The 23,249-nt window shown below is 38.7% G+C and overlaps 1 protein-coding gene across 9 annotated transcripts in view; it reads left to right on the forward strand.

The window, feature by feature from the left end:
- ARHGAP29 (Rho GTPase activating protein 29) overlaps positions 1-18,596 on the forward strand; it is a 76,807-nt gene extending 58,211 nt beyond the window's left edge. For 7 of the 9 annotated variants that reach the window (XM_070268702.1, XM_070268701.1, XM_070268699.1 and 4 more), the window contains 11 exons: positions 2,521-2,678; positions 3,224-3,363; positions 3,640-3,744; positions 6,007-6,105; positions 7,119-7,258; positions 7,532-7,720; positions 8,000-8,137; positions 11,967-12,199; positions 13,450-13,780; positions 13,912-14,020; positions 16,484-18,596. In XM_070268702.1, coding sequence (XP_070124803.1) covers positions 2,521-2,678; positions 3,224-3,363; positions 3,640-3,744; positions 6,007-6,105; positions 7,119-7,258; positions 7,532-7,720; positions 8,000-8,137; positions 11,967-12,199; positions 13,450-13,780; positions 13,912-14,020; positions 16,484-17,367 — 2,526 coding nt within the window. In that variant the 3' untranslated portion in view covers positions 17,368-18,596. Of the gene's footprint in view, positions 1-2,520; positions 2,679-3,223; positions 3,364-3,639; positions 3,745-6,006; positions 6,106-7,118; positions 7,259-7,531; positions 7,721-7,999; positions 8,138-11,966; positions 12,200-13,343; positions 13,781-13,911; positions 14,021-16,483 lie in introns of all 9 variants that reach the window. The other 2 variants (XR_011439342.1, XR_011439341.1) reach the window with 1 other exon arrangement.
- The last annotated feature ends 4,653 nt before the right edge of the window (positions 18,597-23,249 follow it).

The following is a 23,249-nucleotide window of genomic DNA, read 5'->3' on the forward strand; positions in this document are numbered from 1 at the left end:
ATAGAGAAAAAATCATATGAAATATGAAGATGCCAGACAGTTAGGTTCAATCACTATCTTAAGGAAGATACACAAATCAGCTTCATGTCCCAGCAAAATTATAAATTATAGGCACCAAGAATTACTCCTGAATATTCAGAATTATCTTGAATCATGAAGTATTGAAGGGTGTGGGTTGTAAATCATAATTACATTACTAAGTGAGAGGAAGGATAAATGACCAAGTCAGTCACTAAAGACCTAATCAAATCAGTGGGCTTTGAAGAATGTGAAAAATTAGAACAAGAATTTTTTGTTTTGTTTTAAAGAGCATTCAAGAAAAATTTATCTTTTTTTAAAAAAAGTATAGGATAGAAAATAATATTATGTACAAAAATTTTTAAATTATTGCTGATTTATATGGGAGAAACTTTCCCCATTGATTTGAAATTATGGAAAATGTTATTTCAACAGATGTCAGAAAAATTTGTACTAATCCATGTGACCATGGACTAACTAAAGATTCTATGCAGGCAATGAAAGCTGGGCATAGAGTTGGAAGTCCTGTGTGCTTGAGTGAGCAATACCAGAAAATGTGCAGAATTACAGGACACCTTCTCCTACTATTCATTTGGTCATTTCCCCTTTACAAAGCACTTAGGACACTGTGCTGCACCCTGGGGACCTAGAGGACTAGGACTAAGCCCCTGACTCAGGGAGCGGATTGGAGGACAAACAGCTCCAGAGGCATGATGACTTTTTAGGTCCCTGTGAGCCACCCCAGTTAAAATGCCCAGCTGGTCCCACGGGATCGGCAGTGTGGGGTCCTCACTCTCCAGCATTTCTGTTAGGTGAGAGAGAAGGCTGAATAATTGAGGGGAAAAAATTTTAAGATTGGGCTACTGGTATACATTATTGCTTGTCTTTATTATTAATAAATATCCAGAGACTAGCATTCAGCAGATGAATTAATTATGCCAATATATTCATTTGGCTTTTTATATTATTGGTGTTTTTAACTATATTCATAAAGTTTGCTAAAAGAATTAAAAGCATACAGTTACCTTTAGTAAGTTCAGTTTACCATTAACTGAGGAATTCTCTGATCATAGCCAGTGCTGGACTTAAACTTTACCATTCGCAGTTTGAATTTCTTTCGTTCCTTGAAAGAGTTAGGAGACAAATAAGCTATTCTGTTATGTGCACTTTTCAAATATTATTTATGCTGAGTCTTCGTTTTCCTTGGGGGAATGCTTGTCTCCCTTGGAAAGGACTTCGAGACTAACCAGAAGCTCAGCATAGTATCTGGTATATCAAGAGAGATGAAGAGGAAACATGGCAGTCATTGAGTCGTTGAAATAACATGAAACCAGTCGAAATTTGGCATTCAGTCGCATTTGCCACACGGAGCTGGAATGGCTTTTTAAAAAATAAATCAGGTCATGTTATAGCTCTTACCACCCTTAAAGCCCTCCACTGGCTTCCCGTTGTCTTTAAATCCAAACTCCTTACCCTGGTTTAGACGACTCCCTCTCTTTCTGTCTCCACTTCCCAGTGTGCTTCCGCGCTGTTGACCTTCCTCTTTCTTGAGTGCGACAAGCTCTTTCCCACTCACTTTTGCCCTCTTGTACTGCCTCTTCCTTTTGTCTGGAGTGTCTTCTCCCTGAAACATTGCCCTGGCTCTCTCTTACATCAGATCTCAGTTCAGATGTCACCTCCTTAGAGAGGCCCTCACTAACCTACTATGTCAAATGTACCCTTCCACTAACGTACCTGGTCATATTCCTAACTTGACAATCTTACATGGGATTCATAACAGTTTTCAGTACCAGAAATTATCATATTTACCTAACTTGCCATAATATACCCAAAACCTAGGTTTTTGTGAACATTAAATTAGTTAATTCATGTAAAGCTCTCAGAATGGATCTGGCTCGTTGTGAGCACTCATCAGCTGCTGTCGTCGTTCCCGTAAGCAGTAGTAGTGCTAGTATATTTAGACGTTTGTAGAAACTTAATGGATAAATGGATTTTGAATAGATTAAAGATTACCTAATTAAAGAGCTGAGTACTGGAGGATACATTAGAAGTATAAAGAATTTCTATTTTTATAGGATTGAAAAAATGGAAGTCAAAATAATAGTGCTCTGATTGGAATTTTTTTCCCCATGTTTTTCACTTAAGAGTTTAAACAGTTGTGGTCAGACCATTAGACTACAGAGCTGGAAATCCTCAAAAACACATCCATTTCCTAAAATTGTGAACCCGTAGGGACATGTGGTTGTATTTTTTGAACTTTTCAGTTTAGAGACAGTTTTTCTGGAAATGATTGCCCCTAGATATTGGATTAAAACTACTTTTTTTTTTTCCCCTTACCTAGACCTTGCACAAAGTAAGGCAACATAGTATGCACATGGATGATATTCAGTGTTGTATGCTTCATTGTGTGGCCTTTTTGTTGGTGCTGTCACTTGAAATAAATGTCTATTTGCATAGCACGTATCCCATGAGTTGTTCTGCCTTTTGTCTCTGTGACCACAGGTAACAGTTAACCTCTTCCAGATGCAGCAGCTGCAGGCTGCCTCCCTTGCCAGCAACTTACAGTCTCTCTGTGACAGTGCCAAACTCTATGACCCAGGCCAGGAGTACAGCGAGTTTGTCAAGGCCACAAATTCAGCTGAAGAAGAAAAAGTGGATGGGTGAGAATTAATGTACAGATGAAATTATTGCAAGAGATAAAACCTGTATTGCTAAGTTCCTGTCTGGTATAAAATGGTGTGTTTTCTACATTGGCAGAATTGGCTTACAACTTTCTGAGTTTTTAAATATTATTTAGGATGTAACTTAGTTAAGCTTTCCATTTTGACAGAGAGCTCAGTTCTTTGAGATTTAGAAATCCTCTGAGAATGGCAAATTATGGTCATATCTATTTTGATTGTTCACAAATTTGACCTACATTTCCACAGAAGTTATACTAGAAAAGTTTAACCATGACATGAATTATGACTGGACTTTCACTACTCTTTTGCCGTGTGTCAGCTGTAATAAGTACAAATGGTGAATAATTAATTTTATTCACATCTCCTTTAAGCAGTTGAGCCACATAATATAGTTTGTTCTTAATATTTAGTTAATTTTGTTACTCTCCGTTCATTAAATTAACAGATTTTCCTGACAACAGAATAAAATATGCTGCTTAGTAGTCATGCTTCTGAATGATGACTTTTATTTGGGTTTTTCTTAGGAATGTAAATAAACAATTAACAAATACTCCCCACTCTTCTGGATACGGACCTGCGGACTCCTTAGAGGACGTTGTGCGCCTTCCTGACAGTTCTAATAAGATTGAGGAGGACAGGTGCTCCAACAGTGCGGACGTAACAGGTAGTTTTTCGCCTTAAAGAGAGACTAATTTATGAAACATCAAATTGATTCAGCATGATTTTTACATGAGTTGCAGCTCTGGAATTTAACAATCAGGCCTTGAATTGTAGCTTTTTGAGGCCTTATTCACAGCTGTAATCCCTATGCCTGTCTTGAAGTCAATAGTTGATTACTGTTAAAGAAATTTGGCTTCTCTCATTTTACATAATGTCAGTATTTTGCCTTATGAAATCCATCTTTAGCCAAGTTTTGACATTAAATATTCTTCTCTTAAAGGTCCTTCTTTTATACGGTCATGGACGTTTGGGATGTTTAGTGACTCCGAGAGCACTGGAGGAAGCAGCGAATCTAGATCTCTGGATTCCGAATCTATAAGTCCAGGTATGTAAGTATTTAAGCCTAGCAGTGAAAATTCAATGAAAGATTAACATAGTCCTTTTGGGGGATATTTTTTAACCACCTTATTTTTTATAATGAACTGTTTCATAGAGAGAAGTATATACATATATATCTACAGTTTAAAAAAAAATAATACAAACCCTCCTGTGTTCACCACCCAGCCTGAGAAACAGAGCATTATCAGAGTATTGGAAGGCACCTGTGCGCACCTCCTTGATAACGTTGCCCTCTCTCCCACCAGAGTAAACCATCATCTTGAATTTTGTTCATCATCCCCTTGCTGTTTCACATGTTTTAGTACCTATATCTAGTTGAGCTTTGCCTCTTTTGAATGTTATACAGATGGAATCGTACTATTCTTTTGTGACTTCTTTCATGCATCTTTTTTTTGTTTTTGAGATCCATATTGATGTGAGTAGTCATCTTTATTTTATACTATATGCTGATAGTATTCTATTCTGTGAACATAATTATCATTATTTATCTTTTGGATTGTTTTCTGTAGTTAATTGCTATAATGACCAGTAAGCACCAGTCCTTATGCTCTGATTACTTAATTTTTTACAATTGTGCTTTAAGTTACTTTCATATGAATAGTCTCATGCTCCTTAGAGAGGCAGAGTAGGTGTTTTGAACTTTAATCCCTTAGTGACTTCAAAGAGGCTAACTTGCCATAGGTTATACAGCCAGCAGGAGAAGAAGGTAGCACTTGAGCCCAGGAGATTCTTACTTCGAAATTCATTCTTTCTCCTCCGCTCTTCTGACAACGACTGCTTCAGTCCTGTTCTTCCTGCCTACGTTTCTTTCTCCTAGGATCTCAGCTGTGGGAGATGCATTATAGGATTTAACCTTCCTCAAAGTCCAAGGCTTTTTTTTTTTAGTCCTCTACATATTACAGAAATTTTATTCCTGTAAATAAATCTCTCAAATTTAAAGTTGGAAATAACTTCCATGCAGCACTGGGGTTTGTAGGCTTACTTTGTGTCCTGCTTTAAAACTGGCTGTGTTCAAGGGACACGCTGGAGATATGAGCCTAAGTATTTAACTGAATATTTGTAATTAGCTTTGTAAAAGCAAGGTGGTTCCAGCTGTCCCCTGAAATGAAGACCCAATTTAGAGCAAGCCCTAAATCATTGGGATCCTATAAGACTTCATGTGATAAAGACAAAGATTTAGAAACTGGTCTCATGGTAAATAGGTGAAGACCTGGGGATGCTTTGCCTGGGGGAGAGGAGCTGGGGGCGTGCCAGCTGTCCTCGAATGCTGGAAGTGAGGAGGGACGGGAGTCAGAGTGCTCGCTTGCTCTTTGGGGAGCAATGGAACCACAGGCTGGGATTTAAAGGGAGGCAGATTCTGCTCAATAGTGTAAGGAAGCCATTTTACAGTGAGAGTAGTTCCACGATGGAACATGTGACATGATTTCCCAGTCACTGGGGACACATTCAAAGCAAAAACTAGACAACAGCTTTTTAAGCATATTTTGAGGAGCGATCTTTTTGCAGAGGATGTTGGTTTAAATCATTTGTAAAGGCCTTTCTAACTCTGAACCTGAGACTGTTAAGGCCTTGAGTTAAGTGAATTCTTCCATGTGGATATGTTTGTATATCAGCAGGGAGCAGATAAACCTCATTACCTAGCTGGGCTGCTTCTGAACATGCATTGCTACACACGGCAGGGTCCTCTGCTGGCTTCGTTGTGTCCTGTGCTCTCAGCTCCCTGCCAGGGATCATGGTTCCTGGGTCCCAGTCTGCTGTCTTACTGGTGACATGAATGTGGTGTTACTGTTGTATTGCTGTATTCTAGATTTTTGTATATTTTAGGAAGCTTTATGTTACACTGTATACTTTTATTTATAACTTAATTCAGCAAGCATTTAACGACAACCTTTCCATTGTGTTAGCCCCTCTGTCATATACTAGATGTGAGACGTGAATAGAAAATACTCCCCATCTTTCTAGAGCCTACAGTCTCCGATACTTACTGTTAGAAGTTGGCAGTAAGGTCTTGTTGGGATGGATGTAAATTTGTGTAAATTTATTGGGAAAGGTCAGATTTGGTTAAATTCTCTTTTGTTCCCAGGAATAAATATCAGAATTCTCTGTATCCAAAGTCTGAGAATGGAAGCAAATTTTTACACTGTAGCTAATAAAATAGTATGACTTGTACTATTCAAAAAATGATACTACCCATTTCTAAAATTCTACAGTGAATGGCCAGGTAATTGTATCCACAATTTTCTTTTAGGAGACTTTCATCGGAAACTTCCACGAACTCCATCCAGTGGAACCATGTCTTCTGCAGATGATCTGGATGAAAGAGAGCCTCCTTCCCCGTCGGAAGCTGGTATTGTGCTTCCTGAATCGAGTTCCCACTAAACCAGTCAAAGCAATAGCACTGCATGATATTGGGAACATAGTATAATTTAAAGAATTACTTTGCTGTGTATTAAACAAAAGGCATTATAATGACTTAAATATATCCCAACAAATTATGTATAATATGGGTTGATAATATTAATCAAGTGTTAGAAATAGAAATATAAGAATAAGCAGCAAAACTACTAGATTTAAAATGTATTGGCATGGTCCTAAAATAGGCTAGATGTTTTGATCTTTCGTAAACCTAACACTGTGACTTAACTGTTAAAAGGGTTGCAGTGTATGGAAATTCTGAAAAACCTCTTCAAAAGAAATAGTGCAAGAAGCTAGGCAGGAAAAGTAAATACGTATACTTCTTGAAGACAAGGAAAGTTGTGGATTTTGCAGGATCTAAAAGAGAAGGCAGTTACCTTAGTGACTTAAATTAGACTCTCATAAGTTAGTTTTGTACTTTTGAGACCTCCAGACACCTCTTTTGGCATCAGTTCCTAAAATAATATGGAACATCTGACCTGGTAGGATAATGATGTATAACTACCTAGTGTCATCTCAAACTTTATAATGAATTAAGAATACTTTTTTCTTATTGCAAATAATGCTGACACACAAACCTCATATGGCTGGTTTTCTTTGAAGCTTTCGTAGGAGCGTTTTCTAAGAATGTAATTCCACCTATGTAACACTTCCCAGCTCTCTAAAGGGCATAATAACCATAAATTTGCTGATTCTGAAAACATTACGTCATGCCATTTTAGAAGTATCTTGCTGGTTGATGGTGATTTTTACTCATAGCTAAAATGTTTGATAAATGTGTGCCTCATAAGAGATCTATAAACTGGATGCTTATTTTGATGTTAACGGACTCAAAATAGTATAGGAATGATTACAAAGTCTAAAGATTTTTCAAAATAAGTATCATATGCTATGATTTTTCTGTCATCTTACAATTCTTATATATTAATCTATTTCTGTTGCAAGGACCCAATTCCCTTGGAACATTTAAGAAAACATTGATGTCAAAGGCAGCCCTCACTCACAAGTTTCGTAAACTGAGATCCCCCACGAAATGTAGGGATTGCGAAGGCATTGTAGTGTTCCAGGGTGTGGAATGCGAAGAGGTAAGAGCTTTCTGGGGTTACATTAGTTCTTTTGTGCTTTATTCTTTTTTGTTATTAATTTTACTGATTAGAATCTTTTGCAAATATATTTTTAATAAATTGAGCCACAGTGTGCATTCTGTAATTTCATACTGCTATTAAGTGTATTTTGAACACCACAAGCAATACCTTTTAAACTCATTTTTGTCATGTTACCACTCTACCTGTAGTTTTCTCAGTTGTGAATAGTTTCGAGGTGAGTTAACCAGTGTTAAACTATCATTTTTCTTGTAGTGTCTCCTTGTTTGTCACCGAAAGTGTTTGGAAAATTTAGTAATCATTTGTGGTCATCAGAAGCTTCTGGGGAAAATACACTTATTTGGAGCAGAATTCACACACCTCGCAAGAAAGGAACCAGATGGCATCCCTTTTATACTCAAAATATGTGCATCAGAGATTGAAAATAGAGCCTTGTGTCTACAGGTACATTATAACCCTCAAGATGGAAAGTTTAAAAAGATAAATGCCTGTGTGATTTGTTTTAATGATAACGAGACTTTAAGGGAAAACAGTGCTCTCAAATTTTAATAAGTAACCAAATTTATTCAGATTTATTTGGAAAATATTTCTTCATTTTGCCCTAATTTTTTTCTGAAAGATTAATAAAAATTGAAGTAGACGCATCAAAAATATTTAGATGTCTGCATTTAGCTATTTGTACTAGTGTAGAATTTTTCAAAAATTTTCCCCTTTCTTCTCAAGGGAATTTATCGTGTATGTGGAAACAAAATAAAAACTGAAAAACTGTGTCAAGCTTTGGAAAATGGAATGCACTTGGTAGACATTTCAGAATTTAGTTCACATGACATCTGTGACGTCTTGAAATTATACCTTCGACAGGTAAAGTTTTTACCCTTCAAACTACCATTAAATAGAAAAGAGCAAAAATATTTTGCTGATAACATTTGCTACAAGTATTTTCATTGACATAGACCATATTGATATCTAATTGTTAATGTACAGATCAAAGAGTGTGTAAAATAGATGTGCAATTTAAAAATAATAATAAAAACAAACTCTCCTTTCCCATCACCTAGCTTACGGAAATAAAACATTACTGTACCTTAGAGAAGGCCTCTGTGTGCCCCCCCCATTTGCAGCCCGCAGCCTCACCCTAGTAGTCTTCCCTCACTGTGTCAATAGCTCCTTCTCTTTTCTTTATACTTTTAATACCTGTTGTGTATTGCTAAGCAATGTATCATTAAGTTTGGAAAACTAAGTGGAAAGCGTAAATCTAGCTGTGTAAGGAAAGGCTATTATTCATGCTGTTATATGAAGGATTCAGTAAGTAGAATAGTGTCCACGTTATGGTCCAGCTGTACCTTCTCTGATATTTTAGAATAGCTGTTGTGAGAGGTCAGCGGGCAAGGTCGTGAATGCATCCTGGAAGTTCACCATATTTGGGGCCTCAGGCAGGGCTGTCCCCTAAGCTAGGTACTGGAAGTTCAGCAGGAGTATGACTAGGGAGCAGGCTGCTCTATATTTTTTCTGTCTGTGCTCACGGTTGTTCCTGCAGTTGACAGGAGTAGGTCCAAAGAAAACACCTCTACGAGGTGAAGTAAGTGGCCTCAGTGGCTTCAGGCAGCAGCTCATGGAAGGGTTGCAGGAACAATCGGCACATTGTCCTGATGAGCCAAGTACAGAAAGATCTGGGCCAAGCGCAGCTGCGTTCTGTCCTGAGGTGCAGGTGAAGAGACAGTTAGGAGAGTGGTGGTGCTGGACCTCAGCACGGCTCTGGGTGCTGCTCTCCATCTGGGTCCTTTGTAATGTGATGAATAGCTGTCATCCTGGGATCTCCACCCTCTTCTCTTTTCTGAGGGAACACCTGTCTTCTGTGTCACGTCTTCCTGTTTTTGTTTTATTCTCCTGTTTTGGTCATGCACATCCTTCAGCAAGGTGGAAATAAGAGTAAATATTTGAAGCCTTATTTATGTGTAAATGTATTTTGTAGTATTTTTGACTGGAAATGATTTTTCTTCAGAACTTTGAAGGCATTTTTTGTTCTATTTGAAGCCTGAGATCCTTCTTATTCCTGATTGTTTGTACGTGGCTTGTTGTTTTCTTTCTGAAAGCTTGTAATATCTTCTTTCTCCCCTATTATCCTGAAATTTCACGGTGATATTCCTTGATGTGGGTGTATTTCCATCCACGGTTTCAGACACTCCACGAGCCCTGTCATTCTGGTTACTTGTCCTCTAGTTCTTGGAACTTTTATTTTGTTGCTCATTTTCTCCCCGCTCCCCTCTCCCCTGTCCAATCTTCTATGTGTTTTCTTTCTGGAACTTAGTTTGGATACTTGACAACTTGTACTGGTTCTCTAGTTCCCCTACCTTTTCTCTATTGTTTATTGCTTTTCCTTTTTTTGTTTTTGTTTTAACACTTTCTCAGAGATTTCCTCAGCCTTATCTTCCACCCCTACTGTAAACTATTTCATTTCTAAGGTCATGTTTTAATTTCTAAGAACTCTGGTTTTCTCTGTTCCTTATATAGCATTCTTTCTTTTTTAATGAATGCAGTATCTTATCTACCTGAGGATATTCATAGCCCTGTCCAATATGAACAGAATGTGAGCCCCATATATAGTATTAAATTTTCTAGTAGCCACATAAAAAGAATAAACAGGGTGAAGTTAATTTTAATATTTTATTTAAAACATATTGAAAATATTATTTAAATATCTAATCAATATTTTCAAATTATTAATGAAATATTTTACCTCTTTTTGGTACTGAGTCTTCGAAATCTTGGTGTGTATTTTTCATTTAGAGGACATGTCAGTTTGGACGAGCCACATTTCTAGTGCTCAGTAGCCATATGTGGCTTGTGGCCACCATATTGATAGCACAAGTTTAGACCTTCAAGTTGGTTTTGTTCTGCCTGTTTTGATTTGTCTTCCATGGTTGTCTGCTTAAAATGATAGAGTTGGGAATTGAAATCTCTTTGGAAGCTCTTGAATACATGAAGGCTCTGCAGATTTGAGCTTTACTGTGGTATGATATAGGTGGGCTGTTTGGGAAACACCTATGTCTGTACCTCTAGGTGTCTACTCTTGGGCTGGTCTGATAGCCCAAAGAAGAGTCTTTCCCTGCCTAGAGATATGGTGCCAGAACCCTGGGGGCCAAGTACAGTAGAAGGCTCCAGGATCTGGGCATGCATGCAGTCCCTAAATCCCTATTTTTAGGTATTGCCCATCTATTCCTTGTGTTAGCATTGCCCATCCAGAGACCCTCTGTTTTACACTGCCCAGGAAAGAATCCCCAGACTTTGGGGGAACAGTAGCCCAGGAGCATGGAATGGAGGTAAGGATCTAGAGATCTAATGCTTCTTAGATAGCCCACCCTCGCCCAGCGCCAGAGGACCTAGTGCTGACAGTCCCTGAGTCTCCTTAGGGTCCTGTAAATCGTGTTGGGTCTCAGTCTGGGATTTCAGCTCTCTCAGGACTGCTGAGTCAGCACTTGTTCATGTGCTGTTCTGCTTGTGAAATGTTGCTTGTGTCTCCATTCCTATTTTCCCAGTCCTGTGGGCTTAATTGTATTTCACTGGAGTTGCTGAAGGGAAAGAAATGAGGTACGAAGGTTGGATCTGCCGTGTTAGCCCAGGAAACTATTGATAACTCTTTAAGCACGTTTAACAGGATTCTCAGCTGAGACATGGAGGGCAGCTACCTTTGAATGACTGTAAATCTCACGACGAATCGTCCTTTATCGCTTCGAGCCAGTCAGGGAGAGGAAATGAATGGAGCCCAGTGCTGTCAGTTCTCATTCTGTCTCAGGAATGCTATGGGACCAAGACTTTAGTGTGGGAAGCCGTGCTCGATTCTTACAGTAGGAGAGAGTAGCCTTCATTTTACTCCCATACCATGTGGCAAATCTGAAGCTCCAAGAGGTTCAGTGACCTCCGTCAAATCCCACAGTGGTGGAGCTGAAAGTTGATCTCAAAGCATCCCCTCTCAGGGATCAGCAGGAAAACTGGAGAAGCGGGCGCCTACCTCAGACGGATAGTATAGGGCATCAGCTACCCAAAAAACCCTGTATTTTCCATCAGTGAGCAGTGGAAACATTGAAATCAGTTATGCTTGTAGACAGACAGGGTGGTACATTCCCTTTGATAGTTTGTTGGAGAAACTTTTTCTTTTGATCTCCTTACAGCAATTCAAGTTGTATTTAAAAATTAGATAAATGAAATGTTGACAGTTTCTTTCTTGTAAGCCATATTATCTTATGCTAATCTTCAGTCTGACCTAAGTAAAACTCAAGCAATAAAATTCAGAATATAATCTTTTTCTAATTAATTTGACTTATTTTGTGGATTATCCTGCATTTGTTTCCACAGAACAGTTGAGATCATGTTGACTTCGGGGCAGTCATGAATGTAATTGGTATAGGATATGTATCAGAGTCTTTAAGTCCCATTATGCAGCTTTAGGTTTACAGTTTTTATTGATTATCAGTTAACTCATTTTTAATATAGATAGAATTTATGGTGATGATGTCGGATTCACTTTATAGATCACATCTGTAGCAAACATATGTAGATTTCTAGATGTGGATTGACCTTAAGTCTTGTTAATGTAAAGGGACATGCTAAACCATTCAGTAGCTATTCAGTAAGTTATTATCAGGGTAAAAATGGATAGAATGATATTCCTAACGTAATTTTATTTCTTTAGCTCCCAGAACCATTTATTTTATTCCGATTGTACAAGGAATTTATAGACCTTGCAAAAGAGATTCAACTTGTGAATGAAGAACAAGAGACAAAAAAGGATAGCTCTGAGGACAAAAAATGGCCGGGTACATCCATAGAAATAAACCGAATTCTTCTAAAAAGCAGGGACCTTCTAAGACAATTACCAGCATCAAATTTTAACAGTCTTCATTACCTCATAGTACATCTTAAGCGGTAAGAACTTTGTATAAGACAAGCGTCCATTAGTGGATGGAGGATTGACCAGTTTTTTGTTTTTGTTTTTTTGGTTTTTAAAAATTGTGGTAAGATACACATAGCATAAATTTACCATCTTAACCATTTTTGAGTGTACAGTTAGTAGTATTAAGTACATTCACATTGTTGTGGTGGTGTTTTTAAAATGAACATTTCATTTCTAATATGTGTTAGGGAAAAGGAGACAGTGAATGTATGTTCATGTAGCCAGCATCTTTTCTGCAGATGCCTCCTGTGTGCCAGGCCCTAAGTAGGGAAACAAGAATGAAAACAAGGTTTCTGCCATCCGTTTGCTGCCATCTGTCAGCTTTAGGGACAGACCTGCTGCAAGTGCAGTGCAGCATCATTCCTGTCATAACAGAGGTGTGCACAATATGCTGAGGAAGACTGGGGAGCAAGGGTCGTGAATCAGTGAAGGTAGCTCTGAGCCAGACTTGAAGAACTCAGAAGTGGTTTTGTGGCAGACAATGTGCAGAAGAGCATTCCAGGCAGAGAGTACCAGACACAGAGACATAAGAGACCATTTTGCATTTGGGAATTTGGTTAGGCTGGGATATAGCAAGCGTTAGCAGGAGGTGGGCTAGGTAGAAGCCTGATAAAGAAAGTCTTGCATACCTGGCAGATGAGTTGACTATCTTCCTTCTGTACTCAATAAAGAATTTTGAGCTAGGTATTTAACATGCTCAGATTTGCCTGTTAGCTCTTTCTGGCAGCGATATGGAGAATGGCTTGGAGGGGAGGCCTTTACTGCAGTTTAAATCTCCTTGAATAGTCATAGAAATAAAAGAGGATGAGAGCTCGAGGTAAAGTCAGAGCAGTGGGAGTGTCAAAAGAAGAGAGAGATCTTTAGGAAGCGGAATCAACTAGGCTTGAAGAATAGCTCTGGGCCGTGAGAGAGAAATCGACATTGGTGTTTGTTTCCAGCATAAGGACCTGGGAGGATGTACTGTGTACTAAGATGGGAGCAGGTTTTAGGGGTATTTTTTTAATTTCTGCTGGTAAAACTGTAGTAGTTCCTTCTACTTACTTAAATTTCATCCTAATACTGTGAAATCCAATTTGGTGTGTGGTTAATATTTAATCAAATATATCCTTTTCCTAGACTTATGTAGCCCATTTTTCCTCCACGCTTCCCAAGCCATAGTAAACTATCATCAAGGAAATCTAATAGGCAAATCTCATAGAACTTTGCGTGTTCTACTTCTCAGAGTCGTAGATCACGCAGAAGAAAACAAGATGAACTCCAGAAACTTGGGAGTGATATTTGGACCAAGTCTCATTAGGCCAAGGCCCACAACTGCTCCTGTCACCATCTCCTCTCTTGCTGAATATTCAAATCAAGCACGGTTGGTGGAGTTCCTCATTACTTACTCACAGAAGATCTTCGATGGGTCCCTTCAGCCACAAGAGGTAGTTGTGTGTAGTACAGGTGGTGTTGCACCTCAGGTTGATCAAGGCTGTTTTCCAAAACCTCTGTTGTCACCAGAAGAAAGAGACCCAGAACATTCCATGAAGTCACTGTTTTTCTCTTCAAAGGAAGTGAGTTTTGACCTTTATGAAATTGTGTTGGAACTTTGTAATGTTTATGTTAATAAGTTAAAAATCCTTGAACTGTTTATTTTGAGGTGTGTTTTACTTCTTCAAGTTTAAAAATTCTCTTCCATCAACAGGATATCCATACTGCAGATAATGAAAGCAAGATTTTTGAACCAGCTAAATCGTTTGAGGAATCAGAACGAAAGCAAAATGCATTAGAAAAATGTGATGCGTGTCTCATTGGTGAGTGGCCTTGTAAAATACATATTTAGTGACTTAAAACTGTGCCAATAAACCATGAATAAGAGCCAACCTGAGTGGAGTTGAAAGTCAGAGAAGGAAGCTTCACTAGTAAACGGATCTTTGCTCGCCATTAAGGAAGTTTCCTTTTAGTGTACCTCGCACGTAAATGAATGTTGTCCTTCACAATAATCCTTCTTACAAAAAGACATCCTGAAGTTCTAGGTGTTTTTTGTGCTCTTTCTGAAATATTTTTTTGTCTTTATTTTTGCCCTCAATTAAAGTCAGGGCAGGAAGGTGTTGAGCAGTATGATAATACGTTAGCATCTCTGTTAGTACAGATCATTGTATTGATCTAACTGCTAATAAAGAGTAAACTAGACTCCTAAAATTCAAAAAATTCAGACTTCTAAAACTTAACATTTTTTTCAAATGGTTTTACTTGTCACTTGCCTTTAACACATTAAGCACACATAAGCGTGTGTCTTTTTCATTGACTGTTGTCATTTTATTCACTGTTCGATAAGTTTAGTTGCAGTGATTGGTAACTGTCAAACTGGTGGAAAGATCTCCATTTGTTACAGTAATTCTGTATATTACTACAGCTAAATTCCGATTTTATTAAATGCAGCCATATCTGTTAAATTGATGTGTAATCAAATATCAGTGATCATAGCCTGATAGGGTCTAAAAAAAGTAAAAGAGCGAACATTCGTTAAGTACCTGCTGCTGTGTGCTCAGCACTGTGCTTATCATTTGATTCCGTTTGTCTGATTTGATCTTCATAACAGTTCTGTGCTATAAAGTAGGCAGTATTAGCCCCGTCCAACCCATAGCCTAATAGTCGAGAGAGGTTAAATAATGTCAAAGGTCATGCCCCTAATAAATTGTTCAGTCAGTATTTGAACCTCTGTTTGTACTTATTTCACTATCCCATGATCCAGGGCTCCCAATTAGGAATATGTAGTAATAATAATAAATGCTATTTTTTGAGTGTTTATTATAGATAGACCAGATAATTCTAAGCACTTTTTATGGTTAGATCATTTAGGCCACACATCAGCATAGCTCCAGTTATGATTCCTTTTTCACAGATGAGGACACTCAGGGACAGGGAGGGTGCCGTGCCCAGTACGAAAGCGGTAGAGCAGAACTAAACCCGGCCACTGGGCTTCAGAGTCTGCTCTCGTATCCAGTAGGCTATAAGTTTTTCCCACAGAACTTGAAAAATATTCTTTGGTGGGTGCCTACAGCCAGACCCCAAAGAGTCAGTTCCCGTAGAATGGTCTATAAATGTGGGAAGGACCTGGGAAAGCAGAACAAGAGAGCATCGCCCTAGAAGCCCAGGGAAGAGAGGTCAGCAGTCTCAGGGAGGAAGGAGGTCAGCTGAGACATGACGAACAGTGATCCTGAGGGGCACCTGTCTGAAGACCCCTGCCCCGAAGAGGAGCCTGAGCAGAGGGCTGGAACTTTCCAGAAATGGGAATTTTTTAGGGGAGATGCTGTAAAAAGGGACAGGGTTTGAAGGAGCTCAGGGTTCCAGTTTAAGAAAACATAGACCATGGTTCCAGACTTGATAGAAAAGAGAAGAAAATAAGTCAAACAGTAAATGGAGAGAACAGCATTTTTTACTTAGAAGTATTCGACCTTAATTGGACGGGATGAATGCTACAGTACATTAGTTTTTCAGATATGAGGGGTTTCTAAAGCAATTCTGTGATATGCTCTCACTGTGGCTTGAATGTATCTCAAAAGCAGGTTGAGTGAGTTGGCTAAAGCCTTGGGACTCAGGGCACACCTGCATTTGGTTGGTGTGTAAATTGGTGTCCCTTTCCTGATGTTAGTATACCAATGTCTGTCTGCTTATTGAAATTGTGACAGCTCTTTCACCCAGCAAATACTTGTTCATGTGCATTACGTAAAAAGAAGTGCTTAAGCAGGTGTTTTTTTAATTGACCTGCAGGGGATTTTGTAGCTGCTTATTATATTGATTTAAATAGAGACTTCTCACATTTTTATTTATTTTATTCAAAGTATGCCTTTAATGCTTTATGAATATGCAACTCCTCTGCATATATAACTGAGAATAACTTGAAAAAAATATGGAAGACCCCTTGGAGCCAGCCCTGTGGCCTAATGGTTAAGTTCCATGCTCTCTGCTTAGGCAACCCAGGTTTGGTTCCCAGCGTGGACTTTACACCACTTATCGGCAGCTGTGCTGTGGTGGTGACCCATATACAAAATAGAGGAAGATTGGCTCAGATGTTAAGTCAGGGCAAATCTTCCACAAGCAAAAGGAGGAAGATTGGCAACAGATGTTAGCTCAGAGTGAATCTTCCTCAGGAAAAAAATATATATGGAAGACCCTTGTTGTTTTGGGAGGATGTTCTTTTATAACTCATTCAGACTTTCTTGTTAACCACCTGCCATAAAGCTGACTTTTAAGTAAATCCTTTCGTTTTTCAGACAGCAAAGTGCGTTTCCTTGTAGACCAGGAGCTTGAATCCACATCACGAAAGATGGAAGATGGAAGATCCAAGCCACTTCCTCTGAAACCCAGTAGGGAAACAAACAGTGTTGAGAGGCATCCTCCACGGACCAAGATTAGACCTGTTAGTTTGCCTGTTGATAGACTACTGCTTCTTGCAAGCCTTCCTAATGAGAGAAATGGCAGAAATGCGGGAAGTGTTAATTCAGAGAGGTTTTGCAAGAATCCTGCCTTTGAAGGAGTTAATAGAAAAGACACGCCCACTGTTGTTTGTTACAAATTTGATGGCTTTGACCAGCAAACTCTACAGAAAACCCAGGAGAAACAGTATGAAAAAAATGACCTTACTGCAAAGACTCCAGTGATTGCACCCGGTGCGCTCCAGGAAAGAGGAGTGACGATGAGCGTCAGGCTCGGAGGGGACCACCCAGTCAGTGCCGCCCAGCCCAGTAAGCCATACACAGACCCGGTGAGGTCGGCTCGACAGGTGTCAGAGAGACGGTCCTCTGACTCATGTCCTCCCACTTCTGCCAGAGCACCCAGGACACTGCAGCCTCAGCACTGGACGACGTTTTATAAACCACATGCCCCCGCGGGGAGTGGGAGAGGGGACGAAGAGAAACCTGCAGCCGCCTCCGCAGCAGGGCCTCCTGGCACAGCTCACACTCCCCAGGGGCCCGCGCCGAAATCAGTTCCAAACTCAGAAAATGGGTCAGCCTGTGCCGGGCAGCCGGGCAGTCAACCTAAAGAGAACTCCGAGGAGCGGGACCTGCCGGACGTGCACCCCACGTGTCAGAGGCCCAGGCTAAAACGCATGCAGCAATTTGAAGACCTTGAAGATGAGATCCCACAGTTTGTGTAGGGCTGTCAAAATTCAGCTTTTCTATTTTTGTCGTTTTGTTTTGTGGTATTGTGTTTTGTGAAAGACATTTTTGACTGCAGGGCCCCTTTTGTAGGATTGCCACATCATGGACTTGGCTTTCTGTCGTCGTGTTGTGTTAGCCTCTGTTGGTTATACTGAATGGGAGAATGTTAGATAGGGCCACAGCTGTGCCTCACTGGAATTATCTGTGTTTTTGAAGTTGTGAATAAATAGGTAGACTCATATTTTTTTAAAGTTCAGTTGATTATTCCCATAAAATGGTCCATTTAAATGCATCACTAATATATGATATAGTTCTTGACTAATAGGTGCAATTGGGGAAAAACAGCTTTATTTTTTTTTAAGTGAAACTAAGTGCTTATTTATAAAAGGAATGTTTCTGAATGCAAGTGCCCAAAAGATCTTTGTTTGGTATGATTGTTTTTTTCACGCAAGTTTATACTGCATCTTTGACTATTTGTGCTTTTATGGTATGTATGTAACCTTTTATTTTTCAATTGGCAATTCACTTAACTTTTTAATATTCACACAATGGTCAAAAGGCTTGCAAATCTATATTTAATTGCATTTTAATTAATTGCCAGATTTTACATGTGGTAGGCAGTTGAATTGTACAAAGAAGATGCACTTAAACCTGTTTCTAAATTATATAGTTCAGTTATGTTTTATTTGGCTTTAGATGGTTTTAATACATTTTATAGTTTTTCACCTCTTGGCTTTGTTCTACATAAACTTTTGTTGTTCAACATTTTTGAACTTTTTGGTGTTTTATATAATGGTCCAAAAAAACGTTTTAAAATTCATTTCCTCTTATTATTGTCTGCGTTTCTTTTTAAAAACCATTCCTTTTGTATGAAATGTTTATGAATAATTTTATGTACTTTTTCTACCTGGACTTTTAACCATTGACAATGTATGTTTCATCTGAATCGTGCAAAGATTTATTTAAGTTGATTCTAAGAGTATAGTTCAATAAGCCTCATTGTTTGGAATTTGAGGGGTATAGATGATTGAATATATTTCATTTATAAAATTCCCATTTTTCAGAACTAGTACAGTTTTGTTATTTTCTGGGTTTTGTTATTTTGCCTAAGATAGGATATAAAGGGACAAAAAAAAATCCTCTTTTTGTATGTGTGAATTCTATTTTTAGTATATGCTTTTATATGACCGTGTTATACTTGATAAAATATATATCTGTCTATGTATAACCTGTTACATTATTTCAAGTTCTTATGACTTCTCTGCAGTTGTTGCCTCTTAGGGTATGAGACTTTAAGGTTTACTGACCATTGGCTTAGTGTCAGCACTTGGATCTCTACATCCCTTGACTACACCGTGGAATGCATTTTATGAGAAGTTGTTATATAGTTCTACGTGACATTAGGGACTAGAGAAACAGGAATAACTTGCCTTTTTATGCTGGAGCCTTCTTTTTAGTCTGCAGTGTACAAAATATAGAAGAAGTGTATTGCTGCAAAAACCTGAAAAGAAAGTAAGAGCCAGCGTTTATTGAGTTCTGCTGATTTCCTATGTAAATAATTTCATTTCAGGTTCACAGCAGCCTATGATGGGTAGGTAAGTATTTTTTTATTCCTGTGTTACAGATAAGGAAACTGAGGCTCAGTTAAATGATGTGCTCTCAGTTCCACAGATGTAGCAGTTGGAGTCAAGTCTCAGACACAGGGCTGAGAGATTCTGATGGTTAGTGCTCTTAATGACTCTATTATTACTAAGTAGTATCAGTAGTGTTTAACAATAGAAAATGCACCTTTTAAAAACTTGTTATTGTGGTAAAATATACATAACATAAAATTTACCATTTTTAAGTGTACAGTTCAGTGGCGTTAAGTACATTCGCATTGTTCTCCGTCCATGAGCACTATCCATCTCCAGAATTTTCTCATTATCTCATACTGAAACTTAGACAATGTACTTTTTTTTTTTTTTTTTTTTTTTTTTTTTAAAGATTTTATTTTTTCCTTTTTCTCCCCAAAGCCCCCCGGTACATAGTTGTGTATTCTTCGTTGTGGGTTCCTCTAGTTGTGGCATGTGGGACGCTGCCTCAGCGTGGTCTGACGAGCAGTGCCATGTCCGCGCCCAGGATTCGAACCGACGAAACACTGGGCCGCCTGCAGCGGAGCGCGCGAACTTAACCAGTCGGCCACGGGGCCAGCCCCGACAATGTACTTTTAAAACTCCTTCAGTTTTCTCTTATGGTATTGCGACAACTCAGTGAAAGAATATATCGTATAATTAACTGGCCTCTCTGTTTCCCCTCACTGTTAAAGCTCACAAGTGAAAATTCCACTTTTGGGTCCTTCCTGCCTTTGGGGCTCTCTGGCATCTTGTCCAGCTTCAGCCGTCAGCATGGAGATGCTTTCTAGTTTCCTGGGGCATTATGAAGTATTTCCTGAGAAGGTGTTGCTGTTATTAGGGCAGCCCAGTGTGCACTGTGCCCTGGTCCCCGATAATGTGGTGGCCATCATCCATCAGGACGTTGTTCTGTGACACGTGAAAAGCACATGAGCTAAGGGAAAGGGCAAGAGTGGAGGGTCCTTTTAGAGCTGCCCGACCACCAGAAAGTTTTGTGTGAAGCACAGTGTTCACGTTTGTGAAGTTGATCATAGCTTCCCTAGATAGGCTTGTTTTACGTGCTGAGAACTTAATTAGAATTTACGAGTGTTTAAAATTACTTCGAGTGTTCCTTAGGCAATGTATTTTTTCTGATACAGAGATGAAGTTGTTATGATCCCTGTGAGGGACTTGTGGCCTAGAAATCTCAGAAGCAAATGGAATCAAACCTCCCTTCCTTGGGTGGTTAATTTAAAGGTGGTACAATGGTTGCACTGTTCCCAGCTAACACTGTGTTACCTACAGTATTTGTACAGCTCTAAAAATCTCTTTAGATGGCAACCATTGTATATTTTTATGACAAGTTATAGTCAGTGTAATTCTCTGGATTTTTCTTTCCTAAAGGCAGGAAATTGTTTTGATGTGTTGATTTGATTTGATGTGTAGACAATTTGGTAACATCTAAAGTTTAGCAGAGTTGTTACATTCACAATCAATATGCAGAAGTCACTTGTATTCCTGTATATCAGCAACTAACAGAAAATGAAAGTTTTTAGAAAGATCTCTTAAAGCAAAAAAATTTGAAATACCCAAGATTAAACCTAACAAAATATATATAAGATCTTCAGAGAGAAAATTCTAGATTATGTCAACAGGCATTTAAGGAGATCTTAAATAAATGGAGTGCCCTGTGATGTACATGGATTGGAAGCCTGGATATTGTGAAGATGTTTGCTTACCTTATATTTGTTTATAGATTCAGTGTTATCTCATCCAATCTAATCTTTGAACCATTGGAAGGTAAACTGCAGACATGGTGTCCCATTACCCCTAAATACTTCAGTGATATTTCCTTAAAACAAGAACACTCCTACATAACCATAATATGACCTCAAAATCGGGAGATTAACGTTGACATATGATGTCTAATCCGCAGACCACATTCAGGTTTCACTGATTGCCCCAGTAATGGTCCTCTTTGCTCTAGCATCCCAGTCCAGGGAGATGTGGTGCATTTAGTTTTCCTCTCTCTTGTCTCCTTCAATACGGAATAGTTTTTCAGTCTGTTCTTTCTTGACTTTGACACTTTTGGAGATTGTAGGCCAGGTACTTTGTAGAATGTCCCTCGGTTTGGGTTTATCTAATGTATCCTCATGACTAGATTCAGGGTATACATTTTGTTAGAAAAAGCACAGAACTGACATTATAGTCTTCTCACTATTTTATACCAGGAGGTACATAATGTCAAGTTGGCCCATTCCTGGTGATGTTAACTTTTGATCACTTGGTTAGCGTAGTATCTATCAGATTTCTCTATTGTAAAGTTGATAAAAAGAACTTTGTGAGGAGGTTCTTTGAGACTATTTAAATGTCCTATTTCTTATCAAATTGTTACCAGTTAGTTTGAGTGCATTAACACTTCTTGCCTGAATCAGTTGTTACTATTCTGGTTGCCAGTGGCGAGTCCATCCTTACTTAAGCTTTGATTGATATTCTACAGTGGGGAAGAACAGTCCCTTCTCCATTCGTTCCTCTGTTTTTTGATTTATATCAGTATGGACTCAGGGATTCATACTTTATTCAGTAAGTTATAATATATTAATGTTATTTGTTTTGATACTGATCTTTTCTCAGATTTTGTCTATGGGAGTCTCTTTAAGGTTGCTTCTATGTCCTTTGGACTTTTGAGCTCTTCCTTATTTTTTGGCACATCAAAGTGTCCCACGCTTATTTTATACTTTCCCCTGCCCCACCCATTTTTCCAAGGAGCCCTGGTTCCTTTAAATGGAAAATAGTATATGGAAACCATATACTATTGGGAAGTACTGGGAAGTACTCACTGCTGCTGGAAATTCATTGGCTTTAAGCTCTATTGGTGGACAGATCAAAGAAATAACTTGTGTGTATACACACACCCAGATACGTCTATATGTATTTCTCTGTGTACGTGTATACTGAAAACCTTGAGATCACATTGATATCTTCAATTCTAATTCAATACTTCAGGGTTTAATCTAGTCTTTCCCTTTCCATATTTGTAACTCCTTTCTCTCGTATGAGAAACCTGGCTCCCGTAGTCCTGAATATATTATTTGCGCCCTCTCCCTTTCTGTTCCAGTCTCCTGACAATGCCATCTGTTGCGTTGGCCCACCTGGCCCCAAATATGCCAAATAAATCCTTAGCCATTGCTGTCCTGGTCCTGACCACACTGATCCCTAACATGCCAGTCAAAACCATAGCCTCAGCTACATCAAGGACCGGGTGAGCCGAAGCTTTGGCCCCAGTGATGTCAGTCCTGACCACACCATTTGAATCCTAGGCCCTGGTCATCTAGCTGGATCCTCAGCCCCACCTGGAAGGGAGGGAAGGGGCAAATTTATGATCTTTTGATAATGAGCAACTATTAAATGTTGATTGAATTTAATAGGAAAAGTTTAAAAATGAATGGTTATGCATATTTATCAGAAGTGTTTAAACATAGATGGACATATTTATGAAATTTATAGGAAGTTTTAAGTTATGGTTTTGCTGTCCCTTTTTTGTCTCAACTCTAATACTTCAAAACAATTGTTAAATATTATTAATACTCCCTGTAATAACTAAACCATATACCATAGTATGCTGTTTTTATGTTTTTCCAGTCAACCAATTTAGTCACTCTGCACATATAAAATTAGCATACTTTTCAGAAAAGAGAGTACAAGAGACTAATTGTCCATGTTTCTGAGTTACCCATTTTATTCGGGTTCATTGTTGGCTTTTAAGTGAACAGCAAATAAATAATGGCCATACATCCCATGAAAACCTTTCTCAGGTTTCTGGATATGGTCCTGCCCACTCATCACATGCTGGTATATATCTTCCTTATAGTGGGGAAAGAGCTGGAAAGAAGACATGGTGTAACAATGTGAATAGACCAGTGAGCTTTTCATTGTCTGGAGAGTGCTAATTAATAAGTGTCTGTGGCCCGGAAATTTAAAAATCGGAACATAAACTAAGTGTGGTAAGATCTTATTTACAATTCTAGGCACAGAGCCTGGCATATAATCGTGTTGTCTGCTAAATTAATTATCTGTATTTTATGTCAGAAATTGGCTTTTTGAGATCTACTTCCAACAAAATCAAAGCTTTTCTGTATCTGACTATTTTCTTCAAAGTTGTGAGAGTTCATTTGGTCAGTTGCCAGGCAATTAAGAGTGTGTTGTGATTCAACACTGGAGAAAGCACTGAGTCTGAATTCTGCATCTGCAGGTGCAGATACACATTTACTTCAGATTTAATGAAA

This window comes from Equus caballus, chromosome 5 (genome assembly GCF_041296265.1).
Source record: "Equus caballus isolate H_3958 breed thoroughbred chromosome 5, TB-T2T, whole genome shotgun sequence".
NCBI lineage: Eukaryota > Metazoa > Chordata > Mammalia > Perissodactyla > Equidae > Equus > Equus caballus.